This window comes from Pempheris klunzingeri, chromosome 19 (assembly GCF_042242105.1).
Source record: "Pempheris klunzingeri isolate RE-2024b chromosome 19, fPemKlu1.hap1, whole genome shotgun sequence".
In the NCBI taxonomy this organism is placed as follows: domain Eukaryota; kingdom Metazoa; phylum Chordata; class Actinopteri; order Acropomatiformes; family Pempheridae; genus Pempheris; species Pempheris klunzingeri.
In genome coordinates, this window is record NC_092030.1 from 297,501 (window position 1) to 320,000 (window position 22,500).

The following is a 22,500-nucleotide window of genomic DNA, read 5'->3' on the forward strand; positions in this document are numbered from 1 at the left end:
TGGCACGTAGGAGTAGGCCAGGCGCGCGGTCCAGGTGAAGGTGTAGTTCCCTGGGATGGGGTGGATGGCGCACACCAGGATCTCCAGGCAGATGAAGAAGATGCGCTCGTACGTCATGGCTATCCTCCAGTCATCGGCCGCGTTGTCCACCATGAATAACTGTGAGGAGAGTTCAGGGAGACACACAGGCAGCATTTCCATCACAGCAGCTACAGGACCCCCCACCCCCCACCCCCCACCCCCGAAACCCCATTAGAGCAGCAGTCACTGAGTTTTTTTTGTTGGCCACTGAAGACAAATGGCAGAAGCACGTGAAGCTATTTAGAAGAGAATCACATTGATCCAAAGAACACGGGGGGGGGGGGGGGGGGGGGGGGGGGGGGGGAGGTGCAGCCAGACAAGCTCATAAACATCAGAGAGGATGGGGGGGGGGGTGGTCTGATGAAGGCTACAGCACTGAAGCATCACCTCTGTGTGTCTGAGGCTGTTTGAAAAATAATGTTGAGACGGGACAAACCTTTGCCCCCCCCTGCTCTGCCCCCCCCCCCCCCGCTGTCACAGTGTGACATGACAGTGATGAGATCATCTGCCTCAGCCACATTAGCACCAGGTCATGGAGGGCCCCCCCCCCCAGCAGAGGGCAGGCCGTCCTCTGGGGACCTCGGGGTGGGAGGACGTCATCACCCCCCACCCCCCCTCCGTCCTCACAGGGTCACCTCCTCCTGCTCCTCCCCTCCCTCACCTTCAGCCCCGCCCGCACTGATCTCCAGTCAGAGGATCCCCCCCCCCACAGACCCGTGTATCTCTGTATCTGCAGGTGAAGCTGCAGATTAAATACCATCAGACTGTATTAGCTTCCCTGCGTTTGTCAGGTCATTCCTCTCTGTGACTCCGACACTCCTCCACAGCTGCTGCTGCTCCGTCCACTCAATCACCTCAAGGTCCTCCGCCTGCACGCCGCCGCCGGCAGGAGATATCTCACAGAGTGTGGCTGTCAGCAGAGAGAAGTCTAGTTTTCGCCCTGAGAGCAGAAGCCTCCTTAATATGCTCGGGAAAGGACTGGAAGATACTCAGAGGCTGCTAACTGCTCGCTTCAGTCTAACAGGAACAGGTCTGCTCAGCCTGAAGGCCTCGGGGGGGGACAATCACACACACACACACACACACACAGTTTAACCAAACCCACCGGTGAACTCCACACAGAAAGACTGGAGGCTGCGGTGCTAAGCAGCGTCTCCTCAGGACCCCTCCCAGGAAGAGCAGCTCAGACCAAACTCTTAAGTTAAGACCCAACGACTCCCCCCATGAGGGACGGTGCCATGTGTTAAGGTTAGGGACTGCATGGACTCAGTCCGTAGGCTCTGGTGAGGTCAGTGGTGCAGATCTATAGGCCCATAGATCATAGATGATCTATGGGCCTATAAATAAGTGTCTGCAGATAGTTACCAGGCCTCGAAAGGAGCACGTCATCAGTGCACAGTCGGACGCTGCCGTCACTTTATTCCACATTATGACAAGTTAAATGTGTGATCCAGTTTCCTCTCAGTCCCTGAAGTGTGTGCTGTCCTGGATCTGCAGCGCTGCTTCCAAGAGAAGGGAAATGTTCACCTCAGTGTGGACGCTCACATCAGGACTCGGCTTCGTGCCAACGAGTCTCCATTTAGTTTAATTTGGAATTTCTCATTACAGAAGTAAAAAACTGTCCCAATCCTGGAGGGCTAATGGGATCAGTGACCTAGATCGTAAATTTAGCAGTGATACGTTACATAAAATTGAATTTCTCAAACAGTCATATTTCTCACAGGGAGAAGAAAGCCCCCGTCCAACACGCTCCACTCAAGGACAAAGAAAGCGCCCAGAGAAATCAATAAGAGTGACAATAAGAGTTACAGCCTGACAGCCTCAAACAGCAAACACTGCATGCTTATTATAGCTTCAGAGCCTCTTCTGCGTCCAGCAGCCACCAGAAATATCAGCTGCCAGCGAGCTGGCACATCACAGCAGAGACGCAGCAGGCGAACACGTGTCCCCACAAAGCCTCACCGCCTGTTCGGCTACAATCAGTTTCCCCAAACACAGAAAACACATGGATGAATTTTTCAGAGGCAGTTGTTCATATCAGTGGAGTGACACTGAGCTCCTTTAACACAGTGACATCTGTCAGAGAAGTGTGTAACTCTAACCACGCTCGTCCTGTCGGGCCTTCCAGCGCAGTGTAATGAAGACACGGAAACACAAGCTGGGGCTGCGCTCGGCCACGCTGTCTTACTTACAGAGTTAGGCCTCTGAAAGCAGCTGAATCCTTTGTTTGACCACAGCACAGGCAGCGTTTTATTTCACATTTTAAACAGCTAACGCGTCCTGTCAAAAGCAGTTACAAAGTTTGTTGCCTCAAAACAAAGTGATTAAACATTTAAGCGCAGGTTGCATAAGGAAAGCCTACTTGGTGGGTAAAAGCAATTATGGTAATGGATGACCTGAAACACAATCCTCCAGGGCCCTTTACCTCGCAGCATCAAATATTCCATGCAGGCAGCGCGGCCCACAGTTATGACGGAGAGGCAGGAAAGTCCGTCTGCAGAAACCGTACAGAGAGTTTTAAATCATGTCACAGTGTGACGGGGGGGGGGGCAAGCCGAGCAAACAGCACACGTTTAAATTAGTTACAGGATGCTGACGAATAATTCACACGCAGCAAGTGAAAACCTGGACGGCTCTGAGCCTCGGACGGTGATCCCATATTTAGCTCGTGTGTGGTTACAGTATGAATGAAGCATCGGTGCGTTCAGGGACACAGAAACTGTCAAAAAAGCAGAGATGAGTTGATCTGAAAGCACCAACAGCCCCCACAGACCTGGAAGTATGAGAGGAGGAGAGTGAGAGCCCGGGGGGGTCGGCCTTTAGCTGGCTGCTAACATCAACATGCCACCACAGGGTTAGCAAGTGGGACCACGTTAGAGTTAAATAATTCAGCAGGGGGCTGCAGGGGTTCGATCACTACATATTTGACCTGGTGATGAAATGTTCAGGGATCACAGAGGACGCCACGGTTCCTCCTGATGGGGGCGCTACAGGGAACGAGGTCAGAGGGCTTCATCCTCCGACGAACATCACAAAGGTTCATGGCTGTGAATCAAAGTGTGAACACGTCCGAACATGTGCAGAGTCGGACGCGCTCACACGGCACGGTTTCCTTTTCCTAGTTCTGGGTGGACTGACCCTTTAAATACCTTTGAATTGTTTATGTCCTGTTACCCTATAAGCTCCGACACACACAAACACCACGTGTGTGCACCTGTGCTCATCAAGACCTCGACCCCTCCCCCGCCGGCCTGCGCTCTGATTGGCTCGGGACAGTAAAGTACAGTCTAATCACTCAGAGTGCATCATGGGACCGTTTCGTTGGCGGCGGGCTGAATATGTCCTGACATCATCCCCGCGTACCTGCCTGAGAGGGGCTCACCTGCGCTGCCTGCTGGGTTGGTTACTGGTTTCACTGCGCTCAATATAACTAATGGAGTCCAGCTCAATATTTAATCTGTGTAATGTGGAGATGGGAACATATATCTTGTCAGTGGGAATGAAATCGCTCAATCTCATTAGAGAATTAGGTTGAGAGGTTCGTCCAATCAGACATTAATGCAGTAGTTTATTTATGATATCAAAGTGAGCCACTAACAGGCCACTTTGCTGAGTAAATCTGAGGCCGCTGCCTCCAGTTCGCTTTTGTCTCTGAAATGAATGAAATGAAGTCTCACATTTGCATATTTACTCTTGTGACCGAGCAAAGTGAATCCTGCGTGAGCCAAAGTCAGAGCTCGTAGGAATCCGTCCTTCTTTAAGCCGCTCGCATTAATGAGCCAAAATCATCTGCATGTTTTAAGTCACAATTTAGCGAAGGCCATCAATAAATCATGCCGAGGATCCTCGGCCCTGTGGGAGGCGCAGCGTCTCTGCCCTTGAAAGCCGGTGCGTTCAGTGAAAACATTGAGGTCACCAGGCAGCGGCGGTTATCTGACTCCGGTCTGGAGTCTCAGGTGCAGGACAGATTTCACTGTGAGGAATGCAGAGCGTCTCCTGCAGTTACACCAGATCTCTGACACAAACACACCGGCCCCGGCGGCTCGGCCAAGTCTGGCTCTGGCACAGCTTCGCTTTGGTGTGCTGCTATTTTATCTTTTCTGCAGATTGCAGAACGTATCTCTGTGTGAAACATCCGCGCCGGCTTTTATCACAGCAGCACACATCAAACACAGAAGAGCCCCCAAAGCGTTTTGCATTAGTTTAAGAGAAGTCAGCAGAACTGTCATCACAAGGTACAACGACACAGCGATGGCCTGAACACAAATGGCCGTCGGCAAAGAGCCTCTGATGTAGGCAGGAGAGAAAACTCTCAAACTGTCACTTTCTGTCTGTTTGGGAATAAGGTGAACTCATCAAGCAGGAAGACGCTCTCACATCAGATTCTGACAATGACAAATCAAAGTCAGGCAGCAGCCTCACGCTCTAACCTCCCCGTCTCCTCTCCTACTGTACAGGAAGTCGCTGCCTGCCAGCACGGCAAACTCCAACTCTACCCAGAAGTCTAAAAATTCCTCAGGCGGTTCTCCAGCTGTCAGAACAGACACCAGTGAGCCCGAATCAGGCCGCTAACGTTTGAGGACGTCTGCTCATCAGTCAGTCAGGAGGTCAGCACACGTGTCCCTGAACTGTTCACATGACAGCTGGCGTGTCCTCCATCCGCTCTGGGGAGGAAGACTTCCCGTTGCTCTGCCGAGCCCGACAACCAAATCAGTTTTAAGGGGCTTGAAGTGGAGGAAATGTTTCATCATCCCGACACGTCTGCGTCTGACTGTGGGTGCACATGGGTGTGCACGCTCAATCTGTCTGCTTAATCTGCAGGAGCTCACGGGGAAACGTGTACGACACTACCGTGACTCTTCAGGTGTTTCTGAGGAGGTCTGTTTCTGTCACAGTCCGTTCGCTCGCCACCGGCAGAGCAGCCCAGTTTTCTAATGTCTGAAGTCAGAAGTGGAGAAGTGTGAAACAAAATCAGCTCATCTTTAAAGAGGAACTCCACTGGGGGGGGGGTCTGAGACACTGCCTCAGGTGATGTCACTTGAGTCAGCACTGGCGGGACCTCCGAGGCCCGACCGCTGCTCCGGGTGACGTTAGCTGCTACTAGCATAACTCACCTAAACCCCCACCTGACCTGAAGGCAGCTGAGTTGCATTGTGGGTAATGTAGGCGGCAGAATGTGTCGAATAAAAAAGAGGATATCAGTTTTTATTATCGTCAGTATTTTAAACTGTTAGATCACTAAATCAGCTCTCCTCTAAATGTCTCTACGTCTGGGACAGACGTGGATTCACTGAACTGAAACAATTCAAACCTTTTAACGTGAACACGAACAGTCGTTTTTCTATCAGGCTCAGATGAAGAAATGAGTGATGAGGAAACATGCAGAGCTGCTGTGTGTGCACGTGTGTGTCATTAGGAAGGATCTATTTGTCAGTGTGTGTCAGTGTGTGACAGTGTGTGACAGTGTGTGTGTGTGTGTGTGTGTGTGAAAGCACATATGCCGGTCTGTGGGAACCAGCTAATGCCAGAGCAGCACCAGCAGGCCCGGCGGGCCCTGAGGCAGGACGGGGGTGGCTGCAGAGTAAACGCTGTGAGGAGGAGAGGACGGAGCAGCTCGGTCCAAAGGGGACCGGAGGAGTCGGACCTCCTCATCAGAGAGGCCGCAGTGACGTGATGATGTTTTCTGATTCCTTTAAGTGTTTGGCTGCTGAATAAAGTGGGGATAAATCAGAGGGGAGTCGTGGTGAGAAGTACTCTGCAGTAATCAACGCTGAGCAAAACAATTGCCTTAATAAAGTTTTCTAGGTCAGCAGCAGAGGAAACGTGATGGCAGAGAGGGAGGAGAAGAGTTCTGGATGTGGAGTGACAGGATGATAGAGGTCTGAAGCAGCCGTCCTCTGGGCTCCATGTGCAGCTACAACAGTTACAGGAACGGAGAGAGAAGGCCTCAGCTCCCCTGTGTTTGGACCGGAGGGTCTCAGACTATCTGACTATCAGACTATCTGAAGATCTGAGTCGGTGCAGCACAGTCTGAAGCATCGTGAATGTGAGCGGGCCGTAAACCTGCCCCCCAGCCGGACACGATCCGTCACAGAAGACACTAACCGGAGGACCGAGGAAACACACCGGGCACCGTTACTTAGTGTCCAGGGGAGTTTGCACAAGCGAGAGGAGGAGAAGCTCAGTTTATGAATTAAATAATTCACAGAGGATTAGAGGAAAAGGTGCGGGGGGAGCGAAGACAGAATCTGATACTCTGATGCAAACTTACAGCGAGCTCTAATTTCCTCACAGCTGCTGGGGCCTGATGTCTGTGCATCTCTATCATCCCTGCTAAAGAAAGGGGGGGCCACGCGTTTTACTGATACCCCCCCCGGGACCTGTGAGCACTAAATATACCAACTAGGCTGATGCAGCTGATGCTCAGGATGACTGAATGTGAGATTTTCTGTTTGACTAAAAGCTCTTCTGCATGTTGAGGAGCAGCTGAGAAACACAGCCGCGTGTTTCAAAGGATCCATTCAGGTGATTTTAGAAACGTTCTTTCTTTCCTTTGTGACAGAGTGAAGCTCTGAAGCATTGTTCGTTCATTCTGGGGCTGAGACAAGGTCGTAAAGCTGTCCCAGTGCTGGAGCACCCCAGGGGACCCCCCCAGTCTGGATCCGTCCTCTGATCCCCCCGAGGAGCCGCTAAGTCCCATCAAACTGTCTGATGAAGTGTGCCTTAAAACCCTCAGAGCCCTCAGACGGGGGGGGGGGCTGCAGACACACTGAAACCCCTCCAGGTCAGAGAGGATCCTCCTGACCTGGACACTGACACCAAACCTGTGGTGTGTGTGTGTGTGTGTGTGTGTGTGTGTGTGTGTGTGTGTGTGTGTGTGTGTGTGTGTGCTAAGGGGAGCAGTGACTGGATGTGATGAGGCGTTCACTGTCCTCACTGAGGCTCCAACATGCACAGTTTAACAGACAGGCAGAGTGTGTGTGTGTGTGTGGGGAGGTTACCTGGATCTCTCTGGCGTGGTAGATGATAATCAGCCCCAGGAGGATGATTGTAGAAAGGCTTATCAGGCATTTTAGAGCTAATGAATACAGCGACTCCTGGAAAAGAGCAACAACACTAAAGCCGAGCCGGACAGAACATCAGGACACAGTCACCCTCAGAGTGTGTGTGTGTGTGTGTGTGTGTGTGTGTGTGTGTGTGTATGTGTGTGTGTGTATGTGTGTGTGTGTGTGTGTGTATGTGTGTGTGTCTATGTGTGTGTGTGTGTGTATGTGTGTGTGAGTGTGTGTGTGTGTGTGTGTCTATGTGTGTGTGAGTGTGTGTGTCTATGTGTGTGTGTGTCTATGTGTGTGTGTGTATGTGTGTCTATGTGTGTGTGTGTCTATGTGTGTGTGAGTGTGTGTGTCTATGTGTGTGTGTGTCTATGTGTGTGTGTGTATGTGTGTCTATGTGTGTGTGTGTGTGTCTATGTGTGTGTGTGTGTGTGTATGTGTGTGTGTGTGTATGTGTGTGAGTGTGTGTGTGTGTCTATGTGTGTGACTGTGAGTGTGTGTGAGTGTGTATGTGTGTGTGTGTGTGTGTGTGGGGGGGGGTCCCCTCCATGTCAGCGGCCTGTTGGACAGAGAGCTGTGCTGTTTAAAGTGGCCTCTGCTGCCTCTCACACACACACACACAGACTTTTGTTTTTGCACAAGTTTGAATGTGAAGGAGCCCCCCCGAGCGGAGAAAATACGCACCTTTCCATAGGCCCCCCAGGAGAGCTCGGTCTCTATAACCATAACAACGATGCCAAACATCCCGAAGATGAGCGCGTAGTCGCTGAGCCGCTTCCTCTTCTCGAACAGGGCCCTCCGGTGCCCCAGCTTCTCCCCGATGTTCTGGTTCTTCTTCTTCCCAGACTTGCCGCCCCCGTGGCTGCAGCCTCCCCCCCCGTCCCCCGATGCGTAAGGCATCAGGGTGGTGGAATTGTTCTCCGGCTTGGAAACCAAAGTGTCCGACGCATCTGCGGCGGAGATGGGCTGCAGCGGCTGGGACTCGGAATCAAACTCGTGTATGTTTCTGCGGGACGAGCTCAAGTTGCTGAGCGGCCGCATGACGCCGCCGTTGTATCTGCAGCTGCTCATGGCTGTTTCATTGTAGGAGTTAGTGTCTTTGTGGCTGCTGCCCAGGCTGCCCCGGCACTGCTGCTGCTGCTGCTGCTGCTGCTGCTGGTGGTGGTGGTGAGGAGGATGGTGAGGAGGAGGAGGAGGAGGATGGTGCCTGGATGAACTACCATGACTAGAGGGTGTGAACTCGCACACGCTGTACTGGCAGCCTTGTCTCGAAGACGTTTCCGAAGGCGTCCTCAAAGTTCCCACAGTGGTCGGCGACGTCCCGCGGAAGACGAGGCTTTTTCTCGCCTCACAGGTGCAGTTATTGCAGGTGCAGCATCGCTCGTGCTGCTTGCCGAGCCGCTCCTCCCGCCCGCAGTAGTGCTGGTACCGACAGTGCTGGAGCTGCTGCTCTGGGAAGAAATCGTTGTGCAGCTGCAGTGGGGTTTCCATGTCAGTGCTGCCGTTTAAAGCAGCAGCAGCAGCAGCCGGGGACCACGGAGCACCCCACGAAGGGCGTTATGGTGCTTACGGGAGGACGGAGCCGCTGCAGGAAGAGACCCATTTCGGCTCCGGTAGGAAGAGAGCGGAGTCTCCGATTGGGCAGAGGGGACCAAAACAACTGCCACGACGTCATGAACAGGTTGCAACCATGAGAAGTGAAGCCCGGCCTCGTTTCATCAGGATCAGCACAACCTGGGCTCCCTTTATATCCCCCCCCCTCACTGAGAGAAAACCAACAGAGAGAAGTTCAGCTTTTAAAAGTAGAGACCAGAGCACATTAAGGTGCCCCCTGCCCCCCTCCCTCTCTGATAATGTCAGACCTGCTCCTGCTCATTTCCTCTGTATTGATCTGTGGAACACGCGCGCATCTCTCTGATTTACATTCAGCCCACTGGCCACGTGACCGTGCGGACCCACATGTGGGGGGGCTCGTGTCCGCAGCCGCAGACTGATGTGACCGCTGGTGGCTGCGTTATTAGTGGAGGACAAGAGTTATTTCAGAGCCGGGGGGGGGGGGGCATAAAGACACCCGGCAGGTTCATCTAACATGGGAGTTTGAGTTTGAGTTGTGTTTGAGTGTGTGTGTGTGTGTGAACATCATCAGAGCAGAGCTGAGCCCTGTGAGGACCCTTAAAACAGGGAAAATGTGAACGGAGTTCTGAACGGACGGAGCGCTGCTTAAAACAGGGAAAATGTGAACGGAGTTCTGAACGGGCGGAGCTCTGCTCTCACTCCTCCACCGACCAACTTTCAGCTCCGCTCGCTCATTGATCAGCAGATCCTCTGCACAGGATCGCAATGCGCACTTACTCCTGATTGGCCAGGCCCTCACACCACGTGACACCCCCACCTTCCCGAGCCGGAAGCCTGCCCCCCCCACCCCCACCCTCCCCCATCTGTGAGAGGGATCCAGTGAATGAAGACAGTCTGCATCACAGACTGATGGGCACGGGAGAACATCAGCACCCCCCACCACCTGAGCCTGATTATTAGAAGAACACGAGGAGGACACAGAAACACCCCAGGGTCAAACCTCCCTATGATTTATGCACTTTATACCGTTTTTTCCTTTTCCGCTGTGAAACGTTTTCACAGATATTGAACTATTAAACAGATATTTCTGATCATCTACTCCCAGTAGAGCCACTGTGACGTCCTCTGGGATATCAGACGGAGGGCATCAAACACCTCCCGAACAAACCTAGATATAATATCTATATTATGATATATAAGACGTATGAGTGTGAGCAGCATCATGCAGGTGTTGGGATGCTTCGGTCCCATTCTGGATATCAGAATCAGAATTACTTTAATAATCCCCAGGGGGAAATTGCTTTTTGTTACACACAGCTCCAAAAGAATAAGAATAGTATAATATTATAATAACAATAACATTATTGCTGGTGTTCTAAAGAACCTGGTTATTATTTTCCATCTAAATATGTGAACCTCTAGAGAGTTATGTGTGCTCATACAGAGGAAGATGTCATATCATTTATTAATTTCTTACTAACACTGTTTCCCATCTGTATTTCTATCATGGATTTTTCTGCAGTAGGTGTTTTGTGACCCCCCCCCCCCATTCTTTTTACACCGTCAAAAACAGTTAGAGATTTATGATCAAGTCACTATAATTAGCAGAAGTGCACTCATTAGTCCCACACAGATTACTCATTCATGCCCTGTGTTAGTGTCTGCGGAGCTGTTACTGCGCCCCCCAGTGGTGGAGGTTCACTAAAACCACCGATGGATTCAGGATGCAGTGAGCTGCATCATGGGGGCCACACGCTGAAACCTCACAGTCATGTCTCCAGCTGAGCGTTATGAAGGACAGGTGTGCAGCGGACAGGTGTTTCAAAGCACAGAGAGCTGTGACGTCCACACAGGAGTCCTGCAGAAAGCAGAGAGGGAGAACATCAGGCATCAGATCACCTGTAAAACACCAACAGAATTCATGAACAGAGCTAAATGTAAAGGTTTCTGTATGAATTTACCTGTGTAGGTTTACCTGCTGTCCTCATCATCCTGACAAGCAGACAGAAAGATGTGGAGCGAGGCGAAGAGAGCAAACCGACTTCCTCTGGTCCGTTAAGACCACCAGAACACCAACGGCTCCCTAAACTAAAGGTTTCACTGAGAGTCTCCTCCCGAACCTCCTGAAGTGCAAAAGCACTCACAACGCCCCCCCCCTCCAGAAGAAGGCAGTCTGATCTCACTGATGATTCACTTCAGTCACTACTGCTGATCTGCATCATGCAGTCTGAATGAACGGAGCCACAGAGAGTCTGATGTGGGGGAGGGAGGGTCTCCGTCACTGTTTCCTCTCTGAGAGCTGCGGTCCGTCGTCCCTTTAGTTACCAAGAAGGGTTTAAAACAGCTGCAGACTCAAATCAGATTTAAACTGAACAGACTCACTGAGTGTTTGTCTGATAGTTTAAACCATCGACGTGAATCTGTTTGAATTCTTCTCTGTATGAGAAGTTTCTCACCAGGTGTCCTTAGATGTCCTCAGGTGTCCTCAGGTGTCCTTAGATGTTCTCAGGTGTCCTCAGATGTTCTCAGGTGTCCTCAGATGTCCTCAGGTGTCCTCAGATGTCCTCAGATGTCCTCAGGTGTCCTTAGATGTCCTCAGGTGTCCTCAGGTGTCCTCAGGTGTCCTTAGATGTCCTCAGGTGTCCTCAGGTGTCCTTAGATGTCCTCAGGTGTCCTCAGATGTCCTCAGGTGTCCTCAGGTGTCCTTAGATGTCCTCAGGTGTCCTCAGATGAGCTCCTGTGGGTTTATCTTCAGGAGAAACTGTGGCTGTTGCAGGAACATCGACCCCCCCGATGATAAATATCTTAAGCTGTGTTTCATTCTGCTCTCTGAAGGCCTCAGGTGAGGTGAGGAGGACAAAGGTGGTGGCTGTGATGGAGGATGATGGTGAAGGTTTTCTGTGTTGCTCGTGTCCAGCAGCAGTGACGATCACCAGGAAACCTTTAGAGCAGGGGTGTCCAAACTGTTTTCCCCGAGGGGGAGAAAAACATACAAAGGGCTGGGCCGGTCACTGGGAGTGAGCTATACTGCTCACTTTAACTTTAATGGAGGTAAATTCTGCTTGATAGCTGAATATGATTCAAGAAAAAAAAACAGCCTTTCCATCAGTGGGCTTTCATTTATTAGTTGTGGTCCAAGCTGCTCTTTGCCTTGTAGGCTCTTGTTCAGTGTGATCAGGTGATCAGTGAGATCCACTAAACCTGGTGCTCAAATTAACAACCTCACCTCCACTTACTTGCCCCTCGGTGGACACCGTAGATTCCTTTGAGCTCACCTGTCCCAGCTGGAGCTCCATCCATCGTACCTCCACACAGCTCGTCCCATTTAAGTCCCATCATGCCAACTGCACCTGGCCCAGCTTCAAATACATCCTCACCTGTCCTGGTGCTCTTTAGCCTGCTAACATCCAGCAGCTCCTCCGTAATGTAAAAGTGATCTTCATTAGTTATTAGCTGTGCTCTGATCGCACACTGCGTCTCAAACTTTCTACTCTCACCTGCTCTCTTACGTTTCCTTAATTCTGCCATTTTGGGTCACCTGTAGCACATTTCTTCTTCTATTACTCATTTTATAGAGAAGCTGCCTCGTTCAAAGACCGTTACTCCACCTAGTGGTGAGACTGAGAAGTACAACACAGTCCAGTGCAGGTTCCACGTGTGGGCCGTGTTCCAATACAGTTTTAGAATTTCCTGCGGGCCAGTGAAAATTGGAGCACGGGCCGTAGTTGGGCCGCGGGCCGTAGTTTGGACACCCCTGCTTTAGAGTGTGTTCATGTGGTGGATCTGAGCGTGTCCTCTTTGAAACACTAATCTGACTGTGTGCGTGGGCGACACACTCACCTGGTGCTAGTTCATCGTGAGGAACAAAGGTTAGAATAGTTGATTCCTTTTCTAAGATCTGTTGTCTCCTGACTTGACAGACTCCATCTCAGCTGTGGTGCTTTGCTGCAGACTCTTCTGACCTCTCTGCCTCTGGAGGCCTGAGGATCCAAGACCTGATCTGTCAGACCCACTGCAGTCCTCCCTCAACCACGCTGGAGTCTGGGACCAGGACTGAAGTCCTCACGTCTCTGGTGATTGTGGTGTGTTATTTTGCAGGGACCTTTGAGGACCGCTCCGTCGGCACTGCGGTTTCTTTGGTCATTGACGGTAAACAAACCCTTTGCTTGCACAGATTGTGGGACTTTTAGTGGGTTAAATCAAATGAAACTTTAATGGTCATGTTGATGTTTTACAGTCTGAATGTTCCGTGGACAAATATTCACACCGTGTCCTTACAAATGAATTATTAACGCAGAGAAAGCTCCAGAAAATGTTGATGTTTTGCTTCAGCAGGAGAGTGAAAAGGCTTCTGCATGTTGTTCAGGCCAAAGCAGAAATAATGGTCTTAATATTTCATTCTTTTGTTTTCCCCGGTGTTCGTGTGGTTGAGAATAATGTGAATTCTTAACTCTGCTATTATCATTGTAGTTTTATTACATGAATCTGTGCTAAGAGCTGCTGTTTGTCCGTCTGGACGTTTTCTGCTGCTCATCACGAGCACAGCAGGTTCGGTCTCAGCGAACTCAGGCTTCCAGTGCTTCCAGTGCTTCCAGTGCTTCCAGTGTTTCCAGTGCTTCCAGTGTTTCCAGTGCGTCCAGTGCTTCCAGTGTTTCCAGTGCTTCCAGTGTTTCCAGTGCTTCCAGTGTTTCCAGTGCTTCCAGTGCTTCCAGTGCTTCCAGTGTCGTCTGCATGCCGCCCACAGGCTCATGGGCTCCACCACAGAACGGGTCAGACTGTAGAGTGATTCAGACCCCCCAGGAGTCTGAATGTGTGACACCAGTCTGATATTAAACAATAAATCAGTCCACATTATAGATCCTGTACTGGTCAAAGGCCAAGTGGTGCTGCTTCTTTTAGCCGGGGGAGGGGACACCACAGGGACTACTTTTAGAACTGAGGATGACAGAAAGTTAACTAAAACTCACAGGAGTCATAAATATTCATGTTAACTGTGAAAAACCACCAACACTCTTATTACACACTATCCACTGAATGAACCAGTCTGGTAGTCTGACACAGACAGGAGATAAAAACAGAGAGAGGAGGAGGAGGAGAGGAGATGAGGAGGAGGATTCTCCTGGAGGACAAAGGATAAAAAGAGGTCCCAGGTGCTTTATTCATACGGTAGTTTTCAGAGCACAGAAGAGGAGACACGAAGGTCACATGACCACTACAGAAACACCACAGAGGAAGAACTCCGTTCACTGGATGAACAGCAGAACAACCAGCGGTGACATGAATAAAAAGTGAAACTGTGTAGAAAACCTCCCCCCATCTTTGCCTCCATGGTGCCGAAATGAAGCGAACATGGTTTATTTAGCTCGGAGTCATATGGACAGCTGACTGCAGAGACACGGCAGCGTTCTGCAGCTGTTTTCACTGCAGATCCTCCTCTCGTGTCGCTGACACCTGAATCCACAGACGCTTGGAGGCGCGTCACAGCTGACAGAGGAGCCATTTGTGCTGAGCTGGAGATTTACTGGCAATCTGGTTTAAGAGCCACGCTCAGGGCCCCGGCGGAGCGGCACCCACCGAGGGATTTACACTCTCAGGTTTCAGCTGCATGTCCACGAGCACAGGGACGCTGCTGCGTTTGTCATTTTGTCATTTGTGATCAGGAGGGTGCACACAGACAGGAAGTCCGCTCTGGTCACATGACTGAGGTGTGTGCGTCCACGGTCACTCTTTGGTCTGCTTACTTCACAAACACACGTTTGACATGTCTGAACATTGTGATTATTATTAACAGCATCCTCTCGTTAAAGTCCTGCCATGGGAGATCACAGCATGGATCCTGTGACTGGCACTATGAGGACACGTTTGACGTGATGTCTCTTTGTGAGCGGCTGATAAAAAGTCTTTGTCATCTGCTGTAAGAGAGTATGAGCCGACTCTGAGCCCTGATGACGGCTCACGTGTGTTGGGGGCTTTTTTTAAACCACTCTTACCGAGTCGACTACGGTTGTGTTCTTCACCAAATAACCTTTACATGAGCAGATCGGCTGTCTGACTGTGGCTGGACAGCTTGGCTACTGCTCAGAACAAACACAACCTACTATAAGATGTTAAATAATCAGCAAAGTGAGCTGTGGGGGAACCTAATCGCTTCTGATGGGTACATAAATCAATTATCTGCTCAACCTTTCAGCAAAATGCGTCCACGACATCGTAATGATGTGAGCAGATTGACTTTTATATATTTTACTAACACACGGTGGTGTACATACGACATGTTATTAAAGAGCTTCCTAGAGCTGAACTGGAGCAGAGTCTCGGCACACAGACCCCCGACAAGCCCAAGATCACTTCTAGTTTTCACTGTCAGTGTAATCAGCCGGCCTGAGGCCTCACTGTGGGGACACGCCGTGTTACTGTGACTGAGAGCTAACAGTGTGACTGTCCTGGTGATCGGAAGAGCAGCGGAGGAGTCACGTTCACTATTATACATTATACATTCAGACTACGTTTGGAAGGTGTTGAACATGTGGTTTCCGACTGGGATTGTCCCGCTGAGGTGGAGGAGAAGCTGCAGAAGCATCAGCTGGTAGAAGTCACTGCGGCCGGACTGCAGTTCACACTCAGATAAAGAGAATATAGCGAGTGTGTAGCTCCTTGTAAAGTGAACCTGTGAGCCATTCATTATTCATCGGGATCGAGCGTTGCCATGACTCTCTGTCTACTTGGGAGGACCTTACCAGTTTGGCACGACTCCTGGAGCGTCTCTTTCTGCTGCCAAGTGTTGCTCTGACTCACACTGAGAACACGCTGCCACCTCACAGCAAACCTAAAGTCGACCAGAGGCTCCAGGAGCGCCGGTGTTTGGCAGGTTTGATTGATGATGTGCGTCACCGATCAGTCACAGCAACAATGCTGGAGGTTGTTCATGCAGAGCTCTGTCATATAGAGTACAAGTCATTTCATCTAATGTGGCTTCAACCGCTGCTTGTTTCCATGTTACAGAGAGGTGACGCCTTTCCAAGGTGTCGTTAACTTCCACTAAAGGTTTATGAAGCTTGTTGGACGTGAATGTAATGACATAAGACGCGGGGTACAACACAGCTGTAGAAAAGCTTGGATAGCAGTGAATCACATTCTCATTATTGGGATGAGGTGACATTTAGCAAACGACTCCAGGAAGAAAGTGATGAAACAGTTCAGCTGACTTCAGTAAAGGTGTATTCCACTGATTAATGCTGCACATGAATGAATACCAGTCTGAGCCTGCTGCCCCCAGTAAATGTGTAACAGTAAAAGTGTGTACAGTGACTCAGTAATGGTGCTTCACACTTAGCAAACATTAGCCAATAAGGCTCCGGAGTGATGCTGCCTCTGCTTATGGATCAGCTTCTCATGTGAACACCACCAAGTGCTGCTGCTGTGAGGTGACTGATCCCTCACACACACACACACACACACACACACACACACACAGTAATGCTGCTCTGTGTTAGCAGGAGGCTAAAATGTCATCTTTGTTCTTTTTAACCAGGATGGTTCAGCACGGTCCTTCTGTCTCAGGCGTTTCCATTTTCTCTCTGCGCTCTCGGTGGCTATAAAACCAGCCATCCTTCTCCTCTGCCTTTGGCAGGTGCAGCGTATCCTCCACTTCTCATTTATAATCTGTATCTGCTCTCACTTTCCCTCCTCACACACTATGATCCTCAGGCTGATCTCAGAGCCCTGATTGTCTGTCTGTGGCTCTGCAGGAACATGGTGGCTCCCTTTAGCTCATATATAGAATTATATATCCACGTAGAGCAGCCAAACACCGCCAGGTTCATACAGAGGGAACAGGTCTATCCACAGATCCACTGACTGAGGACGTCACACATGACGACAGAAAACTGACCAGGAGAGAAAAGGTTTTCTTCCTTTGACCTGCGCTGAGGTTTCTACCGGGGGACGGTGACGTCCATCAGCCTGTCGGCTCACCACCACCTCTTAGCGTGACGTTCGTGGTCCCCAGAGAACAAACCCTGCTGACTGGACTCTGGTGATCCCCTCACATCTCCTCCAAACCTTTCACTGACTGATCACATCGCAGGCTGGTTGTGTTTAGTTTGATCATTGTCACATGGGTCTGTTTCAGCCCCCCGAATGGTTTTAATCACTCAGACGTGTCTTAATGATGTTTTGGTGGGAGGAGGTGCTTCACTGGTTCCTCATTACTCCAGTGAGTGCGTGCGGTGACGTGCTGTTTGTGCAGCATCAGCCTTTTGGTTTCAGAGCGGGTTACTGTTACTGTGTATAAACTGATACAGATGATACGTAAAAATGGTTTACGACGCCTGCTTTTACGCACCGTCAGCCCTTCCTGGGTGTAAATCCAGCCTCTCTGGCGGCTGCAGAGGCTTTCATCTCCTCCAGGAAGCAGCCGTCCTGACAGCTCTGTAGAGCTCTGTGTCAGCCGTGTGCCGTCATCCAGAGCCGGAGACGGTGCAGGACGTCCGTCGGCTCCTTCCTGGAGGTCAGCGGTGTGACGCCAGTGCAGGTGACGGCCCGATGCATCGCTCTGGTATAGATGGACCAAATGTTTCCAGCTCGTGGAGACGCTCGGGGTCGTCAGAGGAATTCATGTAGCATAAAGGGAGAGTACACGACCTGCTGCTGTGGGATCCCACTGCTCCCAGAACAGTTATTAGTCAGAAGTGATCATTAGGCATTTTATTCATTAACAGTCATGTTTGTATTACTACAGTGGTTATGGCTGTCAGTGTCTGTCTGACTGTCTGTCTGTCTGCCTGTCTGTCTGTCTGACTGTCTGTCTGACTGTCTGACTGTCTGTCTGTCTGACTGTCTGACTGTCTGTCTGCCTGCCTGTCTGCCTGTCTGTCTGTCTGCCTGCCTGTCTGACTGTCTGTCTGTCTGACTGTCTGCCTGTCTGTCTGCCTGTCTGACTGCCTGTCTGTCTGTCTGTCTGCCTGCCTGTCTGTCTGTCTGAGACTGCCTGTCTGTCTGCCTGTCTGTCTGTCTGTCTGTCTGTCTGCCTGTCTGTCTGTCTGTCTGACTGTCTGCCTGTCTGTCTGTCTGTCTGACTGTCTGCCTGTCTGTCTGACTGCCTGTCTGTCTGCCTGTCTGTCTGTCTGCCTGCCTGTCTGACTGCCTGTCTGACTGTCTGCCTGTCTGACTGCCTGTCTGTCTGTCTGACTGCTGTCTGACTGTCTGTCTGCCTGTCTGTCTGCCTGCCTGTCTGTCTGTCTGTCTGTCTGTCTGTCTGTCTGTCTGCCTGCCTGACTGTCTGTCTGTCTGACTGCCTGTCTGCCTGCCTGTCTGTCTGACTGTCTGCCTGTCTGACTGCCTGTCTGTCTGTCTGACTGCTGTCTGACTGTCTGTCTGCCTGTCTGTCTGCCTGCCTGTCTGTCTGTCTGTCTGTCTGTCTGTCTGTCTGTCTGCCTGCCTGACTGTCTGTCTGTCTGACTGCCTGTCTGCCTGCCTGTCTGTCTGCCTGCCTGTCTGTCATGCTAAGCTAAGCTAACCGGCTGCTAGCTTCATATTAACAGCACAGATTCCTGTGATTGTCTTACTTTCCGGTGGTCCTGGCAGCTGCTGGCTGGTGAAACCAAACCTGACCTGGAGGAGCACCAGTGCAGAGCGATTCTTCATTTGTTCCACATCTGAAAAAACATTTGGTTTCAGGCCAAATTCATAATCACGTCTTGTGTTTCCACAAGCTTTTAAAGAGATTGCAAGACAATAAATAACTTTTTTTAGTATACAGTCTGTCCAAAGTCTGTCATCATCACTGATCCTTAAGAAAGCATACTGAAGTGACACACAGCAGACTCTGCTTTCTGTCTCCTTCTCTTCCATTTCCTCTTCAGCCCGAGCACAGAGTTAATCATTCCAGTGCAAAGTTAAATATCTGCTGCACTGTTTCGGTGTGTGAATGATCTGGAGGGACAGCAGACATGACAACGGGCAGACTCCAGCTATGCCACAGTACCTGAAGCTCCTGGTAGGTAATATTTCAATTTATTTCCTTTGTCTACCTCCCATATTTTTTTGGATGAGGGTTCAGAATGAGCTCTATTCAACAAAGAACAGCCCAAATACTACAGTTAATTAGTTAATCAGGATTGGAGTGCTGGCTGCAGCTCGCAGAGGCAACGCTAATAATCTGAGTGATGTGAGCCGTTAAAGGAAAAGTGATGATCCGACATGTTTGACATCCAACTAAACGTGCTCTCGTTCGTCGCTGTAACTGTTTCTGCAGCTGGACTATCCTGTAGTGATCGCTGCCATTGTTGTCTCTGGCATTGGTGGGACGTTTCAGTATGGATTCAACGTGTCTGTGATGACCTCCCCCTCAGCTGTAAGGAGACCCACCTGACACACGGTCAAATGTTCTTTATAAAATGTGTTCCACAGCTGCAGTAACGACCCCGGTTTGGCCTTTTTGGGGAAAGAAACCTTGATACTGAAGATGATTTTCTGAATTAACGGCAGTGGAAATGAGGCTAAAGGTCCATGTGCTGATTCCAGTTCATAAAGGAGCTGGTGAACACGACGTGTCGGCGCAGGTACAACGTCACCTTGGAGCAGTGGCAGCTCTCGCTCATCTGGTCCTTCACCGTGTCCATCTTCTGCATCGGGGGGTTACTGGGGTCGCTGCTGATCAGTCCGCTGCTGTCAAAGTTTGGCAGGTCAGCGTGAGCGCCGTCCAACACACCAAAGTAAGAAGGCGTTTGGATGTTCAGGCTTTGGAGCAGAGCTCTGTGTGTGTGTCCTGCAGAAAGCAGTGCCTGCTGCTGAACAACGCTGTGGCCATAACCGGAGCCGCGCTGATGCTGCTCAGCCAGACTGCCAACTCCTTCGAGATGATCATGGTGGGACGGTTTCTCTACGGAATCAATTCAGGTGAAGCGCCTGTATGAGCAAACCCTCCTTTTCCTCTCATTTCTTCACAGACGGCCGCTCCATCACCCTCAGCTGCCCGTTTAACCCTGCAGATGATCGATTTCTATTTATGCTTGTCACTATCACATTCCTAAGTTCCCTCGGCCATTCGTCACCCAGCTATCGATCCTTATTGACTCTTCTCCAAATGTATGATTCCCCTGTGTGCGCCTCCAGGAGTCAGTTTCTCGGTTCACACCCTGTACCTCACCGAGTGCGCCCCCAAGAGGCTGCGAGGGATGGTGGGCGTGACCGTCTCCACCTTCATCTCCTTCGGGAAGTTCTGTGGTCAGCTGCTGGGGATCAGGTGAGCTGTCACGGATACTGTGGAGAGTTAAGTAAGGGCTCAGGTGGTGGGAGGCTCAAATGACGGCTCACGTGTGAACAGACGTGTCTCAGAGACCAGCGGTGTCCTCTCCCTGGGGGGGGCAGCGCCGAGGGAACCTTCAGTCCTGATCAAACATAAAAAACATACATGTTTTAGGAAAATGTAGACGTTCAGCTGTTCTGGTGGTCTGTCCGCCACTCTGATCCAGACAGACACATCTACAGGCTGACCGACATTTTTTAATGAAATCTATCAACAACTATTGGTCTGATCAATGCCCCCCCCCCCCCAGAATCAACTGTATGTGAATCATCAGCACAAAATGAGTGTTTAGTGCTAAACTTAGCGTGCTAACATGCTAAACTAAGGTGGAGAACATGGTAAACATACCTGCTAAACGTTAGCATGTTAGCAACCCCTCAGAGTCAGTGTTAGTGTGCAGCACTGCCCTGGGCCCCTCCCCTGTAGCGTGCTGCTGAAGATGATGTTGTCCTTGCAGTGAGTTACTCGGCACAGAGGGGGGGTGGCCCTGGCTGCTTGGCTTCAACGGTTTCACGGCGTTGCTGCAGCTCTCCACCCTGTCCTTCCTGCCAGAGTCTCCCAGATTCCTGCTGCTGGACAGAGGAGACCGCCCGGCCTGCGAACAAGGTGTGAGGAGGCCTTTCTGGCTCCAGGCCCCCCCCCCCCCCCCCAAGTATAAATCCTTTTTAAAGGAAGCTGTGATGGTCGCCTCCTTAATCTGCCACTCTGTCGTGCTGCCCTAGCTGTGAGGAGGCTGTGGGGCAACAAGGACTGCAGCAGGGAGGTGGAGGAGATGCTGGAGGAGAACGCCACCCTGCAGAGCGTCCGCAGCCACTCAGTGCTGGAGCTGATCCAGAACCGCGCGGTCCGCTGGCAGCTCCTCACCATCGTCGTCATCTTCACCACATTGCAGCTCTGTGGCATCAACGCTGTGAGTGACGTCGAACACACAAACCTACAGCCTCTCGTCTGTCTCATGAGACAGTTTAAAAAACTAAAACAACCTTTGACCCTTTCAGCCTCTGGATGCTGACAAAGATCTCAGCTGCTCTTCCGTCACATTTCGGACGGTTTGGTGTGTTTGATGAGTTTTGATCTGTGACATTTGATAAGAGCTCAAGTTGGCATTTATGCTTCATTTCTCCCCAAAGCCCAAACTTCTCCAGTCAGAGCACACCAGCATGTGTTCACCTCATCCTACAGACACATTTATTCTTTTCCAACATGAACGGCGTGTGAAATAATAGCCGAGCGTCTCTCAGCCCATCATGGATGTTAAACTCCGGCCTGAATGTCTCAGGTCTCATTGAAACTCTTCTCTCCAGGTCTACTTTTACTCCTTTGAGGTGTTTCGTGCGGCAGGAATTCAGGACCAGCAGCTGCGGTACGCGGCTCTGGGAACAGGCCTGTGTGAGGTGTTCACCTCCGTGGCCTGTGTGAGTCCACCATGTTTTCAGACACACACACACACACACACACACACACACACACACACACACACACACCCCTTTAATCTGAACCATCTATGGCTCATGTGTAGTCAGAGCGCCCCCCGGTGGCTCACTGCTGAAATGTGCTCTGCTGTTGCAGTTCATGATCATTGAGAACACAGGTAAAAAAGTCCTTCTGGTCAGAGGATACCTGGGCATGTCTGTGACTCTGGTCCTGCTCACCGTCACTCTGTACCTGCAGGTGAGTCCCGACAGACCCCCCCACGGCCTGCAGCCTGTCTCTGCACACCCCGACCCTCCCTACAGGACACTGCTGGCTGTTCTCCCTGTGCTTTTCCCCAGAGTCACGTCTCCTGGGTGCCGTACTGCAGCATGACCCTCATCTTCTTCTTCATTTTCTTTTTTGCCATCGGACCAGGTAGAGCTCGTGTTTACCCGGTGTCTCTGTTATAATGGTCTCACTGTCGCTGCAGCGTCTACACCCCTGCTGTGTTCTCCCCCAGCTGGAGCAGCATCTCCTCTCCCAGGGGAACTCTTTACTCAGTCATTCAAAGCAGCTGGATACACCGTCGCCTGCAGCCTCAACTGGACAGGCCTGTTTGTGCTGGGGATGGTCTTCCCCGTCTTAGCGGTGAGTCCTGTTCAGTTTCACATGTTCAGCTGGCATCACTCAGACTGACTCAGCTTCCTCTGCAGGACACTCTGCATTACTTTTGCTTCCTCATATTTCTGTTCTTCTGCGGCGGCTGCGCACTGTTTGTGAGGTTCAACGTCCCGGAGACCAGGAACCGGACGGTGCTGGAGATCGCTGCAGAGTTTCAGAGGATGCACAGCAAGTCTGGAGAATCGCAGAGGGAGAAAATGTCTGAACAGAAAGCCAGCGGAGCCCAAACACACGAGACCAAACTGTGATTGTGCTCCCAGAGGTCATGAAGGGTCATCTGTGCTATTACAGAGCGGCTGTCATTAAAGTGGATCCACTCTGTTTGTCACAGATCTTAGTTTGTTTTCACTTTGACATTCATTTATTGTGTGTGTGTGTGTGTGTGTGTTT

General features: G+C 50.8%; 2 protein-coding genes across 2 annotated transcripts in view; one reads left to right on the forward strand and one right to left on the reverse strand.

Moving 5' to 3' along the window:
• kcnn2 (potassium calcium-activated channel subfamily N member 2) overlaps positions 1–8,624 on the reverse strand; it is a 21,935-nt gene extending 13,311 nt beyond the window's left edge. Inside the window, exons 1-3 of the mRNA XM_070850699.1 lie at positions 7,818–8,624; positions 7,083–7,178; positions 1–159 (exon numbers count right to left, since the gene is read on the reverse strand). The exon at positions 1–159 is cut by the window's left edge and continues 260 nt beyond it. Coding sequence (XP_070706800.1) covers positions 1–159; positions 7,083–7,178; positions 7,818–8,624 — 1,062 coding nt within the window. The remainder of the gene's footprint in view (positions 160–7,082; positions 7,179–7,817) is intronic.
• Positions 8,625–18,658: 10,034 nt separating this feature from the next.
• Positions 18,659–22,447, forward strand: slc2a11l (solute carrier family 2 member 11, like). The gene is made up of 12 exons (XM_070850801.1): positions 18,659–18,705; positions 18,964–19,062; positions 19,233–19,393; positions 19,483–19,607; positions 19,824–19,953; positions 20,474–20,622; positions 20,739–20,926; positions 21,321–21,431; positions 21,586–21,687; positions 21,789–21,864; positions 21,950–22,077; positions 22,143–22,447. The coding sequence occupies exons 1-12, from the start codon at positions 18,682–18,684 to the stop codon at positions 22,356–22,358; spliced, it is 1,509 nt and encodes a 502-aa protein (XP_070706902.1). The 5' UTR covers positions 18,659–18,681; the 3' UTR covers positions 22,359–22,447.
• The last annotated feature ends 53 nt before the right edge of the window (positions 22,448–22,500 follow it).

Bases quoted from the DNA above. Each gene is read 5' to 3' on its own strand.
- slc2a11l (XM_070850801.1), top strand. From the start codon at position 18,682: ATGCCACAGTACCTGAAGCTCCTG. The intron at 19,954-20,473 runs GTGAGCTGTCAC...TTGTCCTTGCAG, and splicing joins GGTCAGCTGCTGGGGATCAG to TGAGTTACTCGGCACAGAGG. The intron at 21,432-21,585 runs GTGAGTCCACCA...CTGCTGTTGCAG, and splicing joins TGTTCACCTCCGTGGCCTGT to TTCATGATCATTGAGAACAC.